At 42.6% G+C, this 21,225-nt stretch overlaps 1 protein-coding gene across 2 annotated transcripts in view; it reads right to left on the bottom strand.

The window, feature by feature from the left end:
• Positions 1–21,225, bottom strand: part of ALG8 (ALG8 alpha-1,3-glucosyltransferase) — a 111,999-nt gene that overhangs the window by 7,787 nt on the left and 82,987 nt on the right. For both annotated transcript variants that reach the window (XM_053708680.1, XM_053708679.1), the window contains one exon: positions 16,456–16,553. In XM_053708680.1, coding sequence (XP_053564655.1) covers positions 16,456–16,553 — 98 coding nt within the window. The remainder of the gene's footprint in view (positions 1–16,455; positions 16,554–21,225) is intronic.

The raw sequence follows: 21,225 nt of genomic DNA, 5'->3' as shown, positions 1-21,225 counted from the left end.
GTGGCTGCACACAAATGCCCCTTGTCATTGGTTTACCAGATGTGTTCAGCTAGTTCCCAGTAGTGCATAGCTGCTGCTTCAATAAGAGATAGGAAGAGAATGCAGCAAATTTGATAGAGAAAATTGGAAAGTTAAAATCACATGCGCTACCAATCACAAAATAAAAAAGTGGGCTGATTGGAACAGCCAATAGAACGCAAGCTCAATCCTATTGGATCAACCAATAGGATTGAAGTCAATAAGATTTTTTAACCTTAATTCCGATTGGCCGATAGAATTCTATTAGCCAATCGGAATCTAAGGGACGCCATCTTGGATGACGTCATTTAAAGGAACCTTCATTCAGCAAGAAGCCGTCGATTGAAGAGGATGCTCTGAGCCGGATGTCTTGAAGATGGAGCCGCTCCACGTCGGAAGGATGAAGATAGAAGATGCCGTCTGGGTGAAGACTTTTGCCCATCTGGAGGACCACTTCTGCCGGCTTCGTTGAGGACATCTTGCCGCTTGGATGAAGACTTCTCCCGGCTTCGTTGAGGATGGATGTCGGCTCTTCAAAACTGTAAGTGGATCTTCGAGGATTAGTGTTAGGATTTTTTAAGGGTGCATTGGGTGGGTTTTATTTTAGATTAGAGGTTTGGGCTGCAATAGAGCTAAATGCCCTGTTAAGGGCAATGCCCATCCTAATGCCCTTTCAGGGCAATGGGGAGCTTAGTTTTTTTTAGTTAGGGCTTTATTTGGGGGGTTGGTTGTGTGGGTGGTGGGTTTTACTGTTTGGGGGTTATTTGTATTTTTTTTCAGGTAAAAGAGCTGATTTCTTTGGGGCAATGCCCCGCAAAAGGCCCTTTTAAGGGCTATTGGTAGGTGGGGTGGGCTTTTTTATTTTGATATGGCTATTATATTAGGTGTAATTAGTTTTAAGATCTTGTAATTTGTTTTTTATTTTATGTAATTTAGTGTTTGCTTTTGTAATTTAGCTAATTGTATTGAATTTAGTTCATTGTATTTAATTTAGGGAATTTATTTAATTGTAGGGTTAGGTTAGGTGTTAGTGTAAGACAGGTTAGGTTTTATTTTACATGTCAATTTGTATTTATTTTAGCTAGGTAGCTAGTAAATAGTTAATAACTATTTAGTAACTATTGTACCAAGTTAAAATAAATACAAACTTGCCTGTAAAATAAAAATAAACCCTAAGCTAGCTACAATGTAACTATTAGTTATATTGTAGCTACCTTAGGGTTTATTTTATAGGTAAGTATTTAGTTTTAAATAAGAATTATTTAGTTAGTTAATGATAGTAATTTTTAGTTAGATTTATTAAAATTATATTAAAGTTAGGGGGTGTTAGGGTTAGACTTAGATTTAGGGGTTAATAAATTTAATATAGTGGCGGCGACGTTGGGGGAAGCAGATTAGGGGTTAATAAATGTAAGATTAGTAGTGTTTAGACTCTGGGTTCATGTTAGGGTGTTAGGTGTAAACATAAATTGTGTTTCCCCATAGGAATCAATGGGGCTGTGTTACTGAGCTTTATGCTGCTTTATTGCAGGTGTTAGACTTTTCCTCAGCCTACTCTCCCCATTGAGGTCTATGGGGAAATCGTGCACGAGCACGTACAACCAGCTCACCGCTGACTTAAGCAGCGCTGGTATTTGAGTGCGGTATGGAGCACAATTTTGCTCTACGCTCACTTCTTGCCTTTTAACGCCGGGTTTGTAAAAACCTGTAATACCAGCGCTGTAGGTAAGTGAGCGGTGACAATAACGCAAAACTCGTAATCTGGCCGTTAGTGTTTTCTGGCCTTTTAAGTGCTGATTTATACTACACCCATATTTTTTGACTTATGCTTTTAAAAACATGTGAATTATTACCCAATAGGAGAACTAACCTATTATATAAAGATGCTTTATTTAAAAAAAACAAAAAAAAATGGAACACCTTTTCAATTACAAGTTTCCAAATCAAGAATTTGATGTCTGGAACATAGCAAAGGAATACAACCAAGGTAGAAAGCACAACTATTAAATATAAATACAAACAAGCTGTATAATAAAAGCAAAAGTTAATTATGTATTACCTGAAATAAATTTATTTGGTGAGATACAGAGAAATCATGAGATCTCAGCATAAACTTTTTTTTAATTTAAAAAAATATATATGTTTGTTGCATCCTGTCAAATACTTTGGGTATTTTGTTTCAATATACAGTGAAAACACCATTATTGGTGATTTGTAAAGAATAATGAAGCATTACTTAAAGGATCATTGTCCTATAAAATAGTTTTCCCCTTCAATATTTATAATGACTTGTTATACCAGTAATACATTAAAAATGTGTGGCAATATATTCCTTTAGTTATATTTTTGTATATGAAATAGTTGTCTCTGCTAATTGAAACCACAACCTAATCAAATGGATTCAGCTTCTCTCTCTAGATTTACACAAAATCTTCTCTTATTACACAGCAAGACCAATACTTGGGGCCGAATTCTCAAAAACTCGCCAGCATGGAGTGAAATCACCATCTTATTTTACTGAGCATTATATTGTAAATGCATATTAGTTTGTTAGAAGCTGAAAATGGCTGCCAAGCTCCGCCCATCTATTGTTTATAATTTGGTATGTTAAAAATGTGCACAGTATTTTTATAGTTTCTTTTTGAGTCACCAGCTACTACTGAGCATGTGCAAGAGTTCACAGCATATACGTGTATGCATTTGCGATTGGCTGATGGTTGTCACGATACAGGAGGAGTGGAAATACACTCATTTGAAGTTCAGACTAAGTGCTATTGCAATGTCTTGTTGATTATGCAGATCTACTGTATTTACTGGTCCTTTTAGTTTCTCCAATCACAATCGACTCGTGAATATGTTTTCCTACTTGCACACGTTGATTTGTGCATGTGCAATTCAAAATGGCTAACTGAACGTGCACAGCTAAACCGTCGTACAAGAAAACAACTGGACAAGAAGAAAGCTGTGGGCGGAGCTTGGAGGCCATTTTCAGTTGCTAACAACTACTTAAAAGTTTCAAGTACTTCTTACAAGTTTATAGATCTGGAATCTGTTGCAAGATGCTTGTCTGGTATGTAACAATAAGTAATTTACGAACAAGTAGTGGTTCTAGACTGTCCCTTTAATGACATACACAGTTCCCAAAAACATAATTTATGCTTACCTGATAAATTCCTTTCTCCTGTAGTGTGGTCAGTCCACGGGTCATCATTACTTGTGGGATATTTGCTCCTCCCCAACAGGAAGTGCAAGAGGATCACCCAAGCAGAGCTGCTACATAGCTCCTCCCCTCTACGTCACACCCAGTCATTCGACCGAGAACCAACGAGAAAGGAGAAGCTAAAGGGTGCAGTGGTGACTGGAGTATAATTTAAACATTTTGACCTGCCATAAAAAACAGGGCGGGCCGTGGACTGACCACACTACAGGAGAAAGGAATTTATCAGGTAAGCATAAAACAGAATTTATGTTTACCTGATAAATTACTTTCTCCAACGGTGTGTCCGGTCCACGGCGTCATCCTTACTTGTGGGATATTCTCTTCCCCAACAGGAAATGGCAAAGAGCCCAGCAAAGCTGGTCACATGATCCCTCCTAGGCTCCGCCTACCCCAGTCATTCGACCGACGTTAAGGAGGAATATTTGCATAGGAGAAACCATATGGTACCGTGGTGACTGTAGTTAAAGAAAATAAATTATCAGACCTGATTAAAAAAAGACCAGGGCGGGCCGTGGACCGGACACACCGTTGGAGAAAGTAATTTATCAGGTAAACATAAATTCTGTTTTCTCCAACATAGGTGTGTCCGGTCCACGGCGTCATCCTTACTTGTGGGAACCAATACCAAAGCTTTAGGACACGGATGAAGGGAGGGAGCAAATCAGGTCACCTAAATGGAAGGCACCACGGTTTGCAAAACCTTTCTCCCAAAAATAGCCTCAGAAGAAGCAAAAGTATCAAACTTGTAAAATTTGGTAAAAGTGTGCAGTGAAGACCAAGTCGCTGCCCTACATATCTGATCAACAGAAGCCTCGTTCTTGAAGGCCCATGTGGAAGCCACAGCCCTAGTGGAATGAGCTGTGATTCTTTCGGGAGGCTGCCGTCCGGCAGTCTCGTAAGCCAATCTGATGATGCTTTTAATCCAAAAAGAGAGAGAGGTAGAAGTTGCTTTTTGACCTCTCCTTTTACCGGAATAAACAACAAACAAGGAAGATGTTTGTCTAAAACCCTTTGTAGCATCTAAATAGAATTTTAGAGCGCGAACAACATCCAAATTGTGCAACAAACGTTCCTTCTTTGAAACTGGTTTCGGACACAGAGAAGGTACGATAATCTCCTGGTTAATGTTTTTGTTAGAAACAACTTTTGGAAGAAAACCAGGTTTAGTACGTAAAACCACCTTATCTGCATGGAACACCAGATAAGGAGGAGAACACTGCAGAGCAGATAATTCTGAAACTCTTCTAGCAGAAGAAATTGCAACTAAAAACAAAACTTTCCAAGATAATAACTTAATATCAACGGAATGTAAGGGTTCAAACGGAACCCCCTGAAGAACTGAAAGAACTAAATTGAGACTCCAAGGAGGAGTCAAAGGTTTGTAAACAGGCTTAATTCTAACCAGAGCCTGAACAAAGGCTTGAACATCTGGCACAGCTGCCAGCTTTTTGTGAAGTAACACAGACAAGGCAGAAATCTGTCCCTTCAGGGAACTTGCAGATAATCCTTTTTCCAATCCTTCTTGAAGGAAGGATATAATCTTAGGAATCTTAACCTTGTCCCAAGGGAATCCTTTAGATTCACACCAACAGATATATTTTTTCCAAATTTTGTGGTAAATCTTTCTAGTTACAGGCTTTCTGGCCTGAACAAGAGTATCGATAACAGAATCTGAGAACCCTCGCTTCGAAAAGATCAAGCGTTCAATCTCCAAGCAGTCAGCTGGAGTGAAACCAGGTTCGGATGTTCGAACGGACCCTGAACAAGAAGGTCTCGTCTCAAAGGTAGCTTCCAAGGTGGAGCCGATGACATATTCACCAGATCTGCATACCAAGTCCTGCGTGGCCACGCAGGAGCTATCAAGATCACCGACGCCCTCTCCTGATTGATCCTGGCTACCAGCCTGGGGATGAGAGGAAACGGCGGGAACACATAAGCTAGTTTGAAGGTCCAAGGTGCTACTAGTGCATCCACTAGAGCCGCCTTGGGATCCCTGGATCTGGACCCGTAGCAAGGAACTTTGAAGTTCTGACGAGAGGCCATCAGATCCATGTCTGGAATGCCCCACAGCTGAGTGACTTGGGCAAAGATTTCCGGATGGAGTTCCCACTCCCCCGGATGCAATGTCTGACGACTCAGAAAATCCGCTTCCCAATTTTCCACTCCTGGGATGTGGATAGCGGACAGGTGGCAGGAGTGAGACTCCGCCCATAGAATGATTTTGGTCACTTCTTCCATCGCTAGGGAACTCCTTGTTCCCCCCTGATGGTTGATGTACGCAACAGTTGTCATGTTGTCTGATTGAAACCGTATGAACTTGGCCCTCGCTAGCTGAGGCCAAGCCTTGAGAGCATTGAATATCGCTCTCAGTTCCAGAATATTTATCGGTAGAAGAGATTCTTCCCGAGACCAAAGACCCTGAGCTTTCAGGGATCCCCAGACCGCGCCCCAGCCCATCAGACTGGCGTCGGTCGTGACAATGACCCACTCTGGTCTGCGGAATGTCATCCCTTGTGACAGGTTGTCCAGGGACAGCCACCAACGGAGTGAGTCTCTGGTCCTCTGATTTACTTGTATCTTCGGAGACAAGTCTGTATAATCCCCATTCCACTGACTGAGCATGCACAGTTGTAATGGTCTTAGATGAATGCGCGCAAAAGGAACTATGTCCATTGCCGCTACCATCAACCCGATCACTTCCATGCACTGAGCTATGGAAGGAAGAGGAACGGAATGAAGTATCCGACAAGAGTCTAGAAGCTTTGTTTTTCTGGCCTCTGTCAGAAATATCCTCATTTCTAAGGAGTCTATTATTGTTCCCAAGAAGGGAACCCTTGTTGACGGAGATAGAGAACTCTTTTCCACGTTCACTTTCCATCCGTGAGATCTGAGAAAGGCCAGGACTATGTCCGTGTGAGCCTTTGCTTGAGGAAGGGACGACGCTTGAATCAGAATGTCGTCCAAGTAAGGTACTACAGCAATGCCCCTTGGTCTTAGCACAGCTAGAAGGGACCCTAGTACCTTTGTGAAAATCCTTGGAGCAGTGGCTAATCCGAAAGGAAGCGCCACGAACTGGTAATGCTTGTCCAGGAATGCGAACCTTAGGAACCGATGATGTTCCTTGTGGATAGGAATATGTAGATACGCATCCTTTAAATCCACCGTGGTCATGAATTGACCTTCCTGGATGGAAGGAAGAATAGTTCGAATGGTTTCCATCTTGAACGATGGAACCTTGAGAAACTTGTTTAAGATCTTGAGATCTAAGATTGGTCTGAACGTTCCCTCTTTTTTGGGAACTATGAACAGATTGGAGTAGAACCCCATCCCTTGTTCTCTTAATGGAACAGGATGAATCACTCCCATTTTTAACAGGTCTTCTACACAATGTAAGAATGCCTGTCTTTTTATGTGGTCTGAAGACAACTGAGACCTGTGGAACCTCCCCCTTGGGGGAAGCCCCTTGAATTCCAGAAGATAACCTTGGGAGACTATTTCTAGCGCCCAAGGATCCAGAACATCTCTTGCCCAAGCCTGAGCGAAGAGAGAGAGTCTGCCCCCCACCAGATCCGGTCCCGGATCGGGGGCCAACATTTCATGCTGTCTTGGTAGCAGTGGCAGGTTTCTTGGCCTGCTTTCCCTTGTTCCAGCCTTGCATTGGTCTCCAAGCTGGCTTGGCTTGAGAAGTATTACCCTCTTGCTTAGAGGACGTAGCACTTTGGGCTGGTCCGTTTCTACGAAAGGGGCGAAAATTAGGTTTATTTTTTGCCTTGAAAGGCCGATCCTGAGGAAGGGCGTGGCCCTTACCCCCAGTGATATCAGAGATAATCTCTTTCAAGTCAGGGCCAAACAGCGTTTTCCCCTTGAAAGGAATGTTAAGTAGCTTGTTCTTGGAAGACGCATCAGCCGACCAAGATTTCAACCAGAGCGCTCTGCGCGCCACAATAGCAAACCCAGAATTCTTAGCCGCTAACCTAGCCAATTGCAAAGTGGCGTCTAGGGTAAAAGAATTAGCCAATTTGAGAGCATTGATACTGTCCATAATCTCCTCATAAGGAGGAGAATCACTATCGACCGCCTTTATCAGCTCATCGAACCAGAAACATGCGGCTGTAGCGACAGGGACAACGCATGAAATTGGTTGTAGAAGGTAACCCTGCTGAACAAACATCTTTTTAAGCAAACCTTCTAATTTTTTATCCATAGGATCTTTGAAAGCACAACTATCCTCTATGGGTATAGTGGTGCGTTTGTTTAAAGTGGAAACCGCTCCCTCGACCTTGGGGACTGTCTGCCATAAGTCCTTTCTGGGGTCGACCATAGGAAACAATTTTTTAAATATGGGGGGAGGGACGAAAGGAATACCGGGCCTTTCCCATTCTTTATTAACAATGTCCGCCACCCGCTTGGGTATAGGAAAAGCTTCTGGGAGCCCCGGCACCTCTAGGAACTTGTCCATTTTACATAGTTTCTCTGGGATGACCAACTTGTCACAATCATCCAGAGTGGATAATACCTCCTTAAGCAGAATGCGGAGATGTTCCAACTTAAATTTAAATGTAATCACATCAGGTTCAGCTTGTTGAGAAATGTTCCCTGAATCAGTAATTTCTCCCTCAGACAAAACCTCCCTGGCCCCATCAGACTGGGTTAGGGGCCCTTCAGAAACATTATCAGCGTCGTCATGCTCTTCAGTATCTAAAACAGAGCAGTCGCGCTTACGCTGATAAGTGTTCATTTTGGCTAAAATGTTTTTGACAGAATTATCCATTACAGCCGTTAATTGTTGCATAATAAGGAGTATTGGCGCGCTAGATGTACTAGGGGCCTCCTGAGTGGGCAAGACTCGTGTAGACGAAGGAGGGAATGATGCAGTACCATGCTTACTCCCCTCACTTGAGGAATCATCTTGGGCATCATTGTCATTGTCACATAAATCACATTTATTTAAATGAATAGGAATTCTGGCTTCCCCACATTCAGAACACAGTCTATCTGGTAGTTCAGACATGTTAAACAGGCATAAACTTGATAACAAAGTACAAAAAACGTTTTAAAATAAAACCGTTACTGTCACTTTAAATTTTAAACTGAACACACTTTATTACTGCAATTGCGAAAAAACATGAAGGAATTGTTCAAAATTCACCAAATTTTCACCACAGTGTCTTAAAGCCTTAAAAGTATTGCACCCCAAATTTGGAAGCTTTAACCCTTAAAATAACGGAACCGGAGCCGTTTTGAACTTTAACCCCTTTACAGTCCCTGGTATCTGCTTTGCTGAGACCCAACCAAGCCCAAAGGGGAATACGATACCAAATGATGCCTTCAGAAAGTCTTTTCTAAGTATCAGAGCTCCTCTCACATGCGACTGCATGCCATGCCTCTCAAAAACAAGTGCGCAACACCGGCGCGAAAATGAGGCTCTGCCTATGCTTTGGGAAAGCCCCTAAGAATAAGGTGTCTAAAACAGTGCCTGCCGATATTATTATATCAAAATACCCCAATAAAATGATTCCTCAAGGCTAAATATGTGTTAATAATGAATCGATTTAGCCCAGAAAAAGTCTACAGTCTTAATAAGCCCTTGTGAAGCCCTTATTTACGATCGTAATAAACATGGCTTACCGGATCCCATAGGGAAAATGACAGCTTCCAGCATTACATCGTCTTGTTAGAATGTGTCATACCTCAAGCAGCAAGAGACTGCTCACTGTTCCCCCAACTGAAGTTAATTGCTCTCAACAGTCCTGTGTGGAACAGCCATGGATTTTAGTGACGGTTGCTAAAATCATTTTCCTCATACAAACAGAAATCTTCATCTCTTTTCTGTTTCTGAGTAAATAGTACATACCAGCACTATTTCAAAATAACAAACTCTTGATTGAATAATAAAAACTACAGTTAAACACTAAAAAACTCTAAGCCATCTCCGTGGAGATGTTGCCTGTACAACGGCAAAGAGAATGACTGGGGTAGGCGGAGCCTAGGAGGGATCATGTGACCAGCTTTGCTGGGCTCTTTGCCATTTCCTGTTGGGGAAGAGAATATCCCACAAGTAAGGATGACGCCGTGGACCGGACACACCTATGTTGGAGAAATTATGTTTTCTCCTGTTAAGTGTGGTCAGTCCACGGGTCATCATTACTTGTGGGATACCAATACCAAAGCTAAAGTACACGGATGATGGGAGGGACAGGCAGGATCTTTATACGGAAGGAACCACTGCCTGAAGAACCTTTCTCCCAAAAACAGCCTCCGAAGAAGCAAAAGTGTCAAATTTGTAAAATTTGGAAAAAGTATGAAGCGAAGACCAAGTTGCAGCCTTGCAAATCTGTTCAACAGAGGCCTCATTCTTAAAGGCCCAAGTGGAAGCCACAGCTCTAGTGGAATGAGCTGTAATTCTTTCAGGAGGCTGCTGTCCAGCAGTCTCATAAGCTAAACTTATTATGCTACGAAGCCAAAAAGAGAGAGAGGTAGCAGAAGCTTTTTGACCTCTCCTCTGACCAGAATAAACGACAGGGAAACAGGGAAGACGTTTGTCGAAAATCTTTAGTTGCCTGTAAATAAAATTTCAGGGCACGAACTACATCCAGATTGTGTAGAAGTCGTTCCTTCTTTGAAGAAGGATTTGGACACAAGGATGGAACAACAATCTCTTGATTGATATTCCTGTTAGTGACTACCTTAGTACGCAGAACTACCTTGTCTGAGTGAAAAATCAGATAAGGAGAATCACAATGTAAGGCTGATAACTCAGACTCTTCGAGCCGAGGAAATAGCCATTAAAAACAGAACTTTCCAAGATAACAATTTTATATCAATGGAATGAAGGGGTTCAAACGGAACACCCTGTAAAACGTTAAGAACTAGGTTTAAACTCCATGGCGGAGCAACAGTTTTAAACACAGGCTTAATCCTGGCCAAAGCCTGACAAAAAGCCTGAACGTCTGGAACTTCTGACAGACGTTTGTGTAACAGAATGGACAGAGCTGAGATCTGTCCCTTTAAGGAACTAGCGGATAAACCCTTTTCTAAACCTTCTTGTAGAAAAGACAATATCCTAGGAATCCTAACCTTACTCCAAGAGTAACCTTTGGATTCGCACCAATATAGGTATTTACGCCATATTTTATGGTAAATCTTTCTGGTAACAGGCTTCCTAGCCTGTATTAAGGTATCAATTACTGACTCAGAAAATCCACGTTTTGATAAAATCAAGCGTTCAATTTCCAGGCAGTCAGCTTCAGAGAAATTAGATTTTGATGTTTGAAGGGACCCTGAATCAGAAGGTCCTGTCTCAGAGGCAGAGACCAAGGTGGACAGGATGACATGTCCACTAGATCTGCATACCAGGTCCTGCGTGGCCACGCAGGCGCTATTAGAATCACCGATGCTCTCTCCTGTTTGATCCTGGCAATCAATCGAGGAAGCATCGGGAAGGGTGGAAACACAAGCCCTCCCGAAGGTCCAAGGTGCTGTCAAAGCATCTACCAGGGCCGCTCCCGGATCCCTGGATCTGGACCCGTAACAAGGAAGCTTGGCGTTCTGTCGAGACGCCATGAGATCTATTTCTGGTTTGCCCCAACGTCGAAGTATTTGGGCAAAGACCTCCGGATGAAGTTCCCACTCCCCCGGATGAAAAGTCTGACGACTTAGGAAATCCGCCTCCCAGTTCTCCACTCCCGGGATGTGGATTGCTGATAGGTGGCAAGAGTGAGACTCTGCCCAGTGAATTATCTTTGATACTTCCATCATCGCTAGGGAGCTTCTTGTCCCTCCTTGATGGTTGATGTAAGCTACAGTCGTGATGTTGTCCGACTGAAACCTGATGAACCCCCGAGTTGTTAACTGGGGCCAAGCCAGAAGGGCATTGAGAACTGCTCTCAATTCCAGAATGTTTATTGGCAGGAGACTCTCCTCCTGAGTCCATGATCCCTGAGCCTTCAGATAATTCCAGACAGCGCCCCAACCTAGCAGGCTGGCGTCTGTTGTTACAATTGTCCAATCTGGCCTGCTGAATGGCATCCCCCTGGACAGATGTGGCCGAGAAAGCCACCATAGAAGAGAATTTCTGGTCTCTTGATCCAGATTCAGAGTAGGGGACAAATCTGAGTAATCCCCATTCCACTGACTTAGCATGCACAATTGCAGCGGTCTGAGATGTAGGCGTGCAAAGGGTACTATGTCCATTGCCGCTACCATTAAGCCGATCACCTCCATGCATTGAGCCACTGACGGGTGTTGAATGGAATGAAGGACACGGCAAGCATTTTGAAGCTTTGTTAACCTGTCTTCTGTCAGGTAGATCTTCATTTCTACAGAATCTATAAGAGTCCCCAAGAAGGGAACTCTTGTGAGTGGAGAGAGAGAACTCTTCTTTTTGTTTACCTTCCACCCATGCGATCTTAGAAATGCCAGTACTAACTCTGTATGAGACTTGGCAGTTTGAAAGCTTGAAGCTTGTATCAGAATGTCGTCTAGGTACGGAGCTACCGAAATTCCTCGCGGTCTTAGCACCGCCAGAAGAGCACCCAGAACCTTTGTGAAGATTCTTGGAGCCGTAGCCAACCCGAATGGAAGAGCTACAAACTGGTAATGCCTGTCTAGGAAGGCAAACCTTAGATACCGGTAATGATCTCTGTGAATCGGTATGTGAAGGTAAGCATCTTTTAAATCCACTGTTGTCATGTACTGACCCTTTTGGATCATGGGTAGAATTGTCCGAATAGTTTCCATTTTGAACGATGGAACTCTTAGGAATTTGTTTAGGATCTTTAAATCCAAGATTGGTCTGAAGGTTCCTTCTTTCTTGGGAACCACAAACAGATTTGAGTAAAACCCCTGTCCGTGTTCCGACCGCGGAACCGGATGGATCACTCCCATTAGTAACAGATCTCATACACAGCGTAGAAACGCCTCTTTCTTTATTTGGTTTGTTGACAACCTTGACAGATGGAATCTCGCTTTTGGGGGAGAGGATTTGAAGTCCAGAAGATATCCCTGAGATATGATCTCTAACGCCCAGGGATCCTGGACATCTCTTGCCCAAGCCTGGGCGAAGAGAGAAAGTCTGCCCCCCACTAGATCCGTTCCCGGATCGGGGGCCCTCAATTCATGCTGTCTTAGGGGCAGCAGCAGGTTTTCCGGCCTGCTTGCCCTTGTTCCAGGACTGGTTAGGTCTCCAGCCTTGTCTGTAGCGAGCAACAGCTCCTTCCTGCTTTGGTGCAGAGGAAGTTGATGCTGCTCCTGCCTTGAAATTACGAAAGGAACGAAAAGTAGACTGTCTAGCCCTAGGTTTGGCTCTGTCTTGAGGCAGGGCATGGCCTTTACCTCCTGTAATGTCAACGATAATTTCTTTCAAACCGGGCCCGAATAAGGTCTGCCCTTTGAAAGGTATGTTAAGTAACTTAGATTTAGAAGTAACGTCAGCTGACCAGGATTTTAGCCACAGTGCTCTGCGTGCCTGAATGGCGAATCCGGAATTCTTAGCCGTAAGTTTAGTTAAATGTACTACGGCATCTGAAACAAATGAATTAGCTAGCTTAAGTGTTTTAAGCCTGTTTGAAATCTCCTCTATAGTTATTGAGTCAAGAGTCTCTTCCAGGGACTCGGACCAAAAAGCGGCCGCGGCCGTGACAGACGCAATACATGCAAGGGGTTGCAATATAAAACCTTGTTGAACAAACATTTTCTTAAGGTAACCCTCTAATTTTTTTATCCATTGGATCTGAAAAGGCACAGCTATCCTCCACCGGGATAGTGGTACGCTTAGCCAGAGTAGAAACCGCTCCCTCCACCTTAGGGATCGTCTGCCATAAGTCCCGTGTGGTGGCGTCTATTGGAAACATTTTTCTAAATACAGGAGGGGGGGAAAAGGGTACACCGGGCCTATCCCACTCCTTAGTAATTATCTCTGTAAGCCTCTTAGGTATAGGAAATACGTCAGTACTCGCCGGTACCGCATAGTATCTATCCAGCCTACATAATTTCTCTGGGATTGCAACGGTGTTACAATCATTCAGAGCCGCTAATACCTCCCCTAGCAGTACGCGGAGGTTTTCAAGCTTAAACTTAAAATTAGAAATGTCTGAATCCACTCTATTGGGATCAGAACCGTCACCTGCAGATTGAAGCTCTCCGTCCTCATGTTCCGCATACTGTGACGCAGTATCTGACATGGCCCTATTATTATCAGCGCACTCTGTTCTCACCCCAGAGTGGTCACGCTTCCCTCTAAGTTCTGGTAATTTAGACAAAACTTCAGTCATAACATTAGCCATGTCCTGCAATGTGATTTGTAATGGCCGCCCTGAAGTACCCGGCGTTACAATATCACGCACCTCCCGAGCGGGAGATGCAGGTACTGACACGTGAGGGGAGTTAGTCGGCATAACTTTCCTCTCGTTGTCTGGTGAATGATGTTCAATTTGTACAGATTGACTTATTTAAAGTAGCATCAATGCAATTAGTACATAAATTTCTATTGGGCTCCACTTTGGCTTTAGCACATATAGCACAGAGATATTCCTCTGAGTCAGACATGTTTAACACACTAGCAATTAAACCAGCAAACTTGGAAATACTTTTCAATTCAATTTACAAATAGTATGAAAAAACGTACTGTGCCTTTAAGAAGCACAGAAAGTTATGACAGTTGAGTAACAATAAAACGGATAAACTATAAAATCAAATTCTTCCGGTAAAAATACAATTTTAGCAAAGGATTGCCCCCATTAGTAATGGATAACTAACCCTTCAATAGCAGAAAAAAAATGTACAGAATATAACGTTTTTTTTATCACATTCAAAGCACAATCTCACAGGTCTGCTGTGAGTGATTACCTCCCTCAAAATAACTTTTTAAGACCCTTGAGCTCTGTAGACACGAACCGGATCATGCAGGGAAGAAAAACAGACTTGTGACTGAATTTCTGATGCGTAGTAAAAGCGCCAAATTAAGCCCCTCCCCCTCACACACAGTGAGGGAGATCAGTAAACTGTCTTAAATTAAATAAAATGCCCGCCAAGTGGAAAAAAATAGTGCCCAAAACAATTTTTCACCCAGTACCTCAGAAAATTAAACGATTTAACATGCCAGCAAAACGTTTAACATCAAATAAATGAATTGTCATAGAAAGCCTGCTGCTAGTCGTTCTCACTGCAAGATAGGCTAAAGTTTTATGCATACAGTATTATTCCAGTGAAGTGCCATTCCCCATAATACTGAAGTGAAAATATACATACATGACAGCCTGATAGCAGTTGCTACTACTGCATTTAAGGCTGAACTTACATTATATAGGTATTGGCAGTATTTTCTAGTCAATTCCATTCCTCAGAAAATAATATGCTGCTACATACCTCTTTGCAGGTGAACCTGCCCGCTGTCCCCTGATCTGAAGTTTACCTCACTCCTCAGATGGCCGAGAACAGCAACATGATCTTAACTACTCCGGTTAAAATCATACAGAAACTCAGGTAGATTCTTCTTCAAATTCTCCCTGAGAAGGAACAACACACTCCGGTGCCGTTTTAAAATAACAAACTTTTGATTGAAGTTATAAAAACTAAGTATAATCACCACAGTCCTCTCACACATCCTATCTATTAGTTGGGTGCAAGAGAATGACTGGGTGTGACGTAGAGGGGAGGAGCTATGTAGCAGCTCTGCTTGGGTGATCCTCTTGCACTTCCTGTTGGGGAGGAGCAAATATCCCACAAGTAATGATGACCCGTGGACTGACCACACTTAACAGGAGAAATAAAATATAAAATTACAGGCACCTTGTAAGTTTAAAAGGAAGAGTTTACCCTACATTTTTCTCTTATCTTTAGCCCCTTTGTTACCAGGAATTTCAGAGAAAAACTTTGCCCAAAGTACTGGAGATTTATTAGCCTCACTCTGATTATAGAGAAAGCTATGAAAAAAGTAAAAATATTCGATGCCACTATCTGACTGCCAGATACAATCATATTTAAAAAAAAAAAAAAAAGTTTTCACTTTTTCGCAAACTTTGGGTTTAGCACTGAAATTATTTGCAGTCATAACAAATGGTTATAAACGCTTCTCTGGGATCCCCTTTGTTCAGAAATAGACATGCATGGCTTTGACATTGCTTTTTGTAAATTAGAAAGCTGCTTATGCAGCTGTGTACCTTACATGAAATTCCTGGCAGTAAAGGGGTTAATCAGTTAGCGTGTAAAGTAAATATTTGATGCAGAGTAGAGATTACCCTCCCACCTGACCCCTCCCAAAACAGCTCTCTACCATCCCTCCCCCCCACTTGTCACCGCTATCGTATGTACTGACAGTAATTTAAAAAAAAAAAAAAAAACTACAAATAGTCCTCAGTGTAATGATCACTCCTCAACCCTTCCACCACTCTGAATCCCCCAAACAGCTCTTTAACCCTACCCACACTTACTACTGGTGGCCATTTGTTTTACATTATTTTGTAATTTCTTTTTTTTCTTCCTTCTGTAGTGTAGCGGTGCCCCCTACCTCCCACCTTTTATTTTTATATAGTGTAGCTTCCCATCCCTCTTCTTTAAAAAAAAATAATAATTAAGTAGCATAACATGGAATCACATTAAAGTAAACAACTATTTTAAAGTACACTTAAAGGGCTATAATACCCAAATGTTTAAACACTTGAAAGTGATGAAGCATAGCTGTAAAAAGCTGACTAGAAAATATCACCTGAACAACTATGTAAAAAAGAAAGATATTTTACCTCAAAAGTTCCTCAGTAGCCACATCCCATTGTAAAGGATTTCTAAGCAGCATTTTAGTGTGTCTGTCCTGGGACAGCTGAAAGGATGAGCCTTGTGCACTCATGTTATTTCACCAATCAGGTAAAGGAAGCTTACCATGAAATCTCATGAGAGTTAAGTCAAATCTCATGAGATCACAGTAAGAGTTCATGACCTCAGCACTGCTGATGCTGATTGGCTGCTGTTCATTTCTTCATTATTTTTTTTAATTTTTACCTGCAGCTGGGAGCAGCTGAGTATAACTTTTTACACAGAACTTACGCTGCTGAGCTGAGGAGTTTGTGAGGTAAAATATCTTCCTTTTTTTACATAGAGATGCTCGGGTGATATTTTCCTGTCAGCTTTTTACAGTTATACTGCATCAGTTTCAAGTGATTTAGCATATGAGTATTATGTCCCTTTAAGTACTAAATATGCTGTAGAATGTTAAAAGGATTTACCTTGTGCTGTAAAGAGAAGGGGGAAGAGAGATAAGTGACCAGTCGTAGCCAAGATCAGATATATCCCAGCGTCCATTGCACTGCTCACTGCCAACATGCTGAGAAGAAAAAGAACTTCAGTTTGTCTTATTTTATGACTAAGAAACAATGATGAAAAACTTATGGTTTATCAGATTGTAAAAAGCCTTTAATGAATGGGGAGGTACATTTTATTCCTTTGTGCACCTCAACTAGAATCTACCCTGAGGTGTTGGAATAATTTTAAAAGGATGTTAAACATTTTAAAGGCGATTGCATTTTAATAATGAAAGAAAACAAGACACTGCAATATAAACCATAGTTCTATGTTAAAGGAACATTAAACACTAAATACATGCTAGATAGAATGGTGTATTCAAAGCAATTATTGGCCTGAGAGTAATATGCAGATGCATTTTTCAATTCTATTTGTTTTAATATTAAAAAAAAAAAAAAAGTATAACATTGTAGGGCCATATATTGAAAAAGTGTGGAATGTATTAAAGGAAAAAGCATGTGGTTAAACATAAAATCAATAGCTGTGTAATAATTTTGAATGATTAATCCTAAATGGTTACTTTTTGCCCACGCTTGTCATAATACTGTAGAAAACAGAATTTATGCTTACCTGATAAATTACTTTCTCCAACGGTGTGTCCGGTCCACGGCGTCATCCATTACTTGTGGGATATTCTCCTCCCCCACAGGGAAAGGCAAGGAGAGCACACAGCAAGAGCTGTCCACATAGTCCCTCCCAGGCTCCGCCCCCCCAGTCATTCGACCGACGGTTAGGAGAAAAAAAGGAGAAACTATAGGGTGCCGTGGTGACTGTAGTGTATAGAGAGAGAAATTTTTCAAACCTGATTAAAAAACCAGGGCGGGCCGTGGACCGGACACACCGTTGGAGAAAGTAATTTATCAGGTAAGCATAAATTCTGTTTTCTCCAACATTGGTGTGTCCGGTCCACGGCGTCATCCATTACTTGTGGGAACCAATACCAAAGCTTTAGGACACGGATGAAGGGAGGGAGCAAATCAGGTTACCTAAACAGAAGGCACCACGGCTTGCAAAACCTTTCTCCCAAAAATAGCCTCCGAAGAAGCAAAAAGTATCAAATTTGTAGAATTTGGCAAAAGTGTGCAGAGAAGACCAAGTTGCTGCCTCACATATCTGATCAACAGAAGCCTCGTTCTTGAAGGCCCATGTGGAAGCCACAGCCCTAGTAGAGTGAGCTGTGATTCGTTCAGGAGGCTGCCGTCCGGCAGTCTCATAAGCCAATCGGATAATGCTTTTCAGCCAGAAAGAAAGAGAGGTAGCAGTAGCTTTTTGTCCTCTCCTCTTACGAGAATAAACGACAAACAAAAAAGAAGTTTTGTCTGAAATCCTTTGTTGCTTCTAAATAGAACTTTAAAGCACGGACTACATCTAAATGGTGTAACAAATGTTCCTTCTTTGAAACTGGATTCGGACACAAAGAAGGGACAACTATTTCCTGGTTAATATTCTTGTTGGAAACAACTTTTGGAAGAAAACCAGGCTTGGTACGCAAAACAACCTTATCTGAATGGAACACCAGATAGGGTGGATCACACTGCAAAGCAGATAGTTCAGAAACTATTCTAGCAGAAGAAATAGCAACCAAAAACAGAACTTTCCAAGATAGTAACTTGATATCTATGGAATGTAAGGGTTCAAATGGAACCCCTTGAAGAACTGAAAAAAACTAAATTTAGACTGTAAACAGGTTTGATTCTGACCAAAGCCTGTACAAAAGCTTGTACATCTGGCACAGCTGCCAGTCGTCTGTGTAACAAGACAGATAAAGCAGATCTCTGTCCTTTTAGAGAACTCGCTGACAATCCCTTATCCAAACGTTCTTGTTAGAAAGGAGAGGATCCTGGGAATATTAATCCATGAGAATCCCTTGGATTCACACCAACAGATATATCCTTTCCATATTTTATGGTAAATCCTTCTAGTCACAGGTTTTCTGGCTTGGACCAGAGTATCTATCACTGAATCTGAAAACCCGCGCTTGGATAAAATCAAGCGTTCAATTTCCAAGCAGTCAGCTGGAGAGAAACTAGATTTGGATGTTCGAATGGACCTTGCACTAGAAGATCCTGTCTCAAAGGTAGCTTCCATGGTGGAGCCGATGACATATTCACCAGGTCTGCATACCAAGTCCTGCGTGGCCACGCAGGAGCTATCAGAATCACTGAGGCCTTCTCCTGTTTGATCCTGGCTACAAGCCTGGGAAGGAGAGGGAACGATGGAAATGCATAAGCTAGGTTGAACGACCAAGGCGTCACTAATGCATCCACTAGAGTCGCCTTGGGATCCCTGGATCTGGACCCGTAGCAAGGAACCTTGAAGTTCTGACGAGACGCCATCAGATCCATGTCTGGAATGTCCCATAATTGAGTCAACTGGGCAAAAACCTCCGGGTGGAGTTCCCACTCCCCCGGATGGAAAGTCTGACGACTCAGATAATCCGCCTCCCAGTTGTCTACTCCTGGGATGTGAATTGCAGATAGATGGCAGGAGTGATCCTCCGCCCATTTGATGATCTTGGATACCTCTCTCATCGCCAAGGAACTCTTTGTTCCTCCCTGATGGTTGATGTAAGCTACAGTCGTCATGTTGTCTGACTGGAATCTTATGAATCCGGCCTTCGCTAGTTGAGGCCAAGCCCGGAGAGCATTGAATATCGCTCTCAGTTCCAGGATGTTTATCGGGAGAAGAGACTCTTCCCGAGACCATAGACCCTGAGCTTTCAGGGAATCCCAGACCGCGCCCCAGCCTAATAGACTCGCGTCGTTCGTGACAATGACCCACTCTGGTCTGCGGAAACTCATTCCCTGAGACAGGTGATCCTGTGACAACCACCAACGGAGTGAGTCTCTGGTCATCTGGTCTACTTGAATCTTTGGAGACAAGTCTGTATAGTCCCCATTCCACTGCTTGAGCATGCACAGTTGACTTTGAGCAAAAAGAACTATGTCCATTGCTGCAACCATCAACCCTACTACTACCATGCACTGAGCTATGGAATGCTGCAGAATAGAGTGAAGAACTTGACAAGCTTTAGAAGCTTTGACTTTCTGACTTTTGTCAGGAAGATCTTCATTTTTAAAGAATCTATTATCGTTCCCAAGAAGGGAACTCTTGTCGACGGAGACAGGGAACTCTTTTCTACGTTCACCTTCAACCCGTGAGATATGAGAAAGGCTAGAACAATGTCTGTATGAGCCTTTGCTTTGGAAAGAGACGACGTTTGGATTAGAATGTCGTCCAGATAAGGTGCCACTGCAATACCCCTTGGTCTTAGAACCTCTAGAAGGGACCCTAGCACCTTTGTGAAAATCCTTGCATGATCTTTGTGGATAGGAATATGTAGATATGCATCCTTTAAATCCACGGTAGTCATAAATTGACCCTCCTGGATTGTAGATAAAATTGTTCGAATGGTTTCCATTTGAACAATGGAACTCTGAGAAATTTGTTTAGAATTTTTTAAATCCAGAATTGGTCTGAAAATTCCCTCTTTTTTGGGAACTACAAACAGATTTGAGTAAAACCCCCGACCTTGTTCCACAGTTGGAACTGGGTGTATCACTCCCATCTTTAACAGGTCTTCTACACAATGTAAGAATACCTGTCTCTTTATTTGGTTTGAAGATAAGTTAGACATGTGGAACCTTCCCCTTGAGGGTAGTTCCTTGAACTCCAGAAGAAAACCCTGAGAGACTATTTCTAGTGTCCAGGGATCCTGAACATCTCTTGCCTAAGCCTGAGCAAAGAGAGAGAGTCTGCCCCCTACTAGATCCGGTCCCGGATCGGGGGCTACCCCTTCATGCTGTTTTGGTAGCAGCAGCAGGCTTCTTGGCCTGTTTACCCTTGTTCCAGCCTTGCATTGATTTCCAAGCTGGTTTAGTCTGGGAAGCGTTACCCTCTTGTCTAGAGGCTGCCGAGTTGGAAGCCGGTCCGTTCCTGAAATTGCGAATGGAACGAAAATTGGACTTATTCTTAGCCTTGAAAGGTTTATCTTGTGGGAGGGCATGGCCCTTTCCCTCAGTGATGTCTGAAATAATCTCTTTCAATTCTGGCCCAAAAAGGGTCTTACCTTTGAAAGGGGTATTAAGCAATTTTGTCTTGGAAGATACATCCGCCGACCAAGACTTTAGCCAGAGCGCTCTACGCGCCCCAATTGTAAACCCTGAATTTTTCGCCGCTAACCTCGCTAACTGCAAAGCGGTGTCTAAAATAAAGGAATTAGCTAACTTAAGTGCGTGAATTCTGTCCATGACTTCCTCATATGGAGTCTCCCTACTGAGCGACTTTTCCAATTCCTCGAACCAGAACCACGCCGCTGTAGTGACAGGAATAATGCACGAAATAGGTTAAAGGAGGTAACCTTGCTGTACAAAAATCTTTTTAAGCAAACCCTCCAATTTTTTATCCATAGGATCTTTGAAAGCACAATTGTCCTCAATAGGAATGGTTGTGCACTTGGCTAGAGTAGAAACCGCCCCCTCGACCTTAGGGACTGTTTGCCATGTGTCCTTCCTGGGGTCGACCATAGGGAACAATTTCTTAAATATAGGAGGAGGGACAAAAAGGTATGCCTGGCTTCTCCCACTCTTTATTCACTATGTCCGCCACCCGTTTAGGTATCGGAAAAGCATCAGGGTGCACCGGGACCTCAAGGAACTTGTCCATCTTGCACAATTTTTCTGGGTTGACCAGAT

The sequence above is a fragment of the Bombina bombina genome, chromosome 3 (genome assembly GCF_027579735.1).
Source record: "Bombina bombina isolate aBomBom1 chromosome 3, aBomBom1.pri, whole genome shotgun sequence".
NCBI classification, from domain to species: domain Eukaryota; kingdom Metazoa; phylum Chordata; class Amphibia; order Anura; family Bombinatoridae; genus Bombina; species Bombina bombina.
Note: the sequence above shows the minus strand (reverse complement) of the source record. Positions and strands in the feature narration are given on the sequence as shown.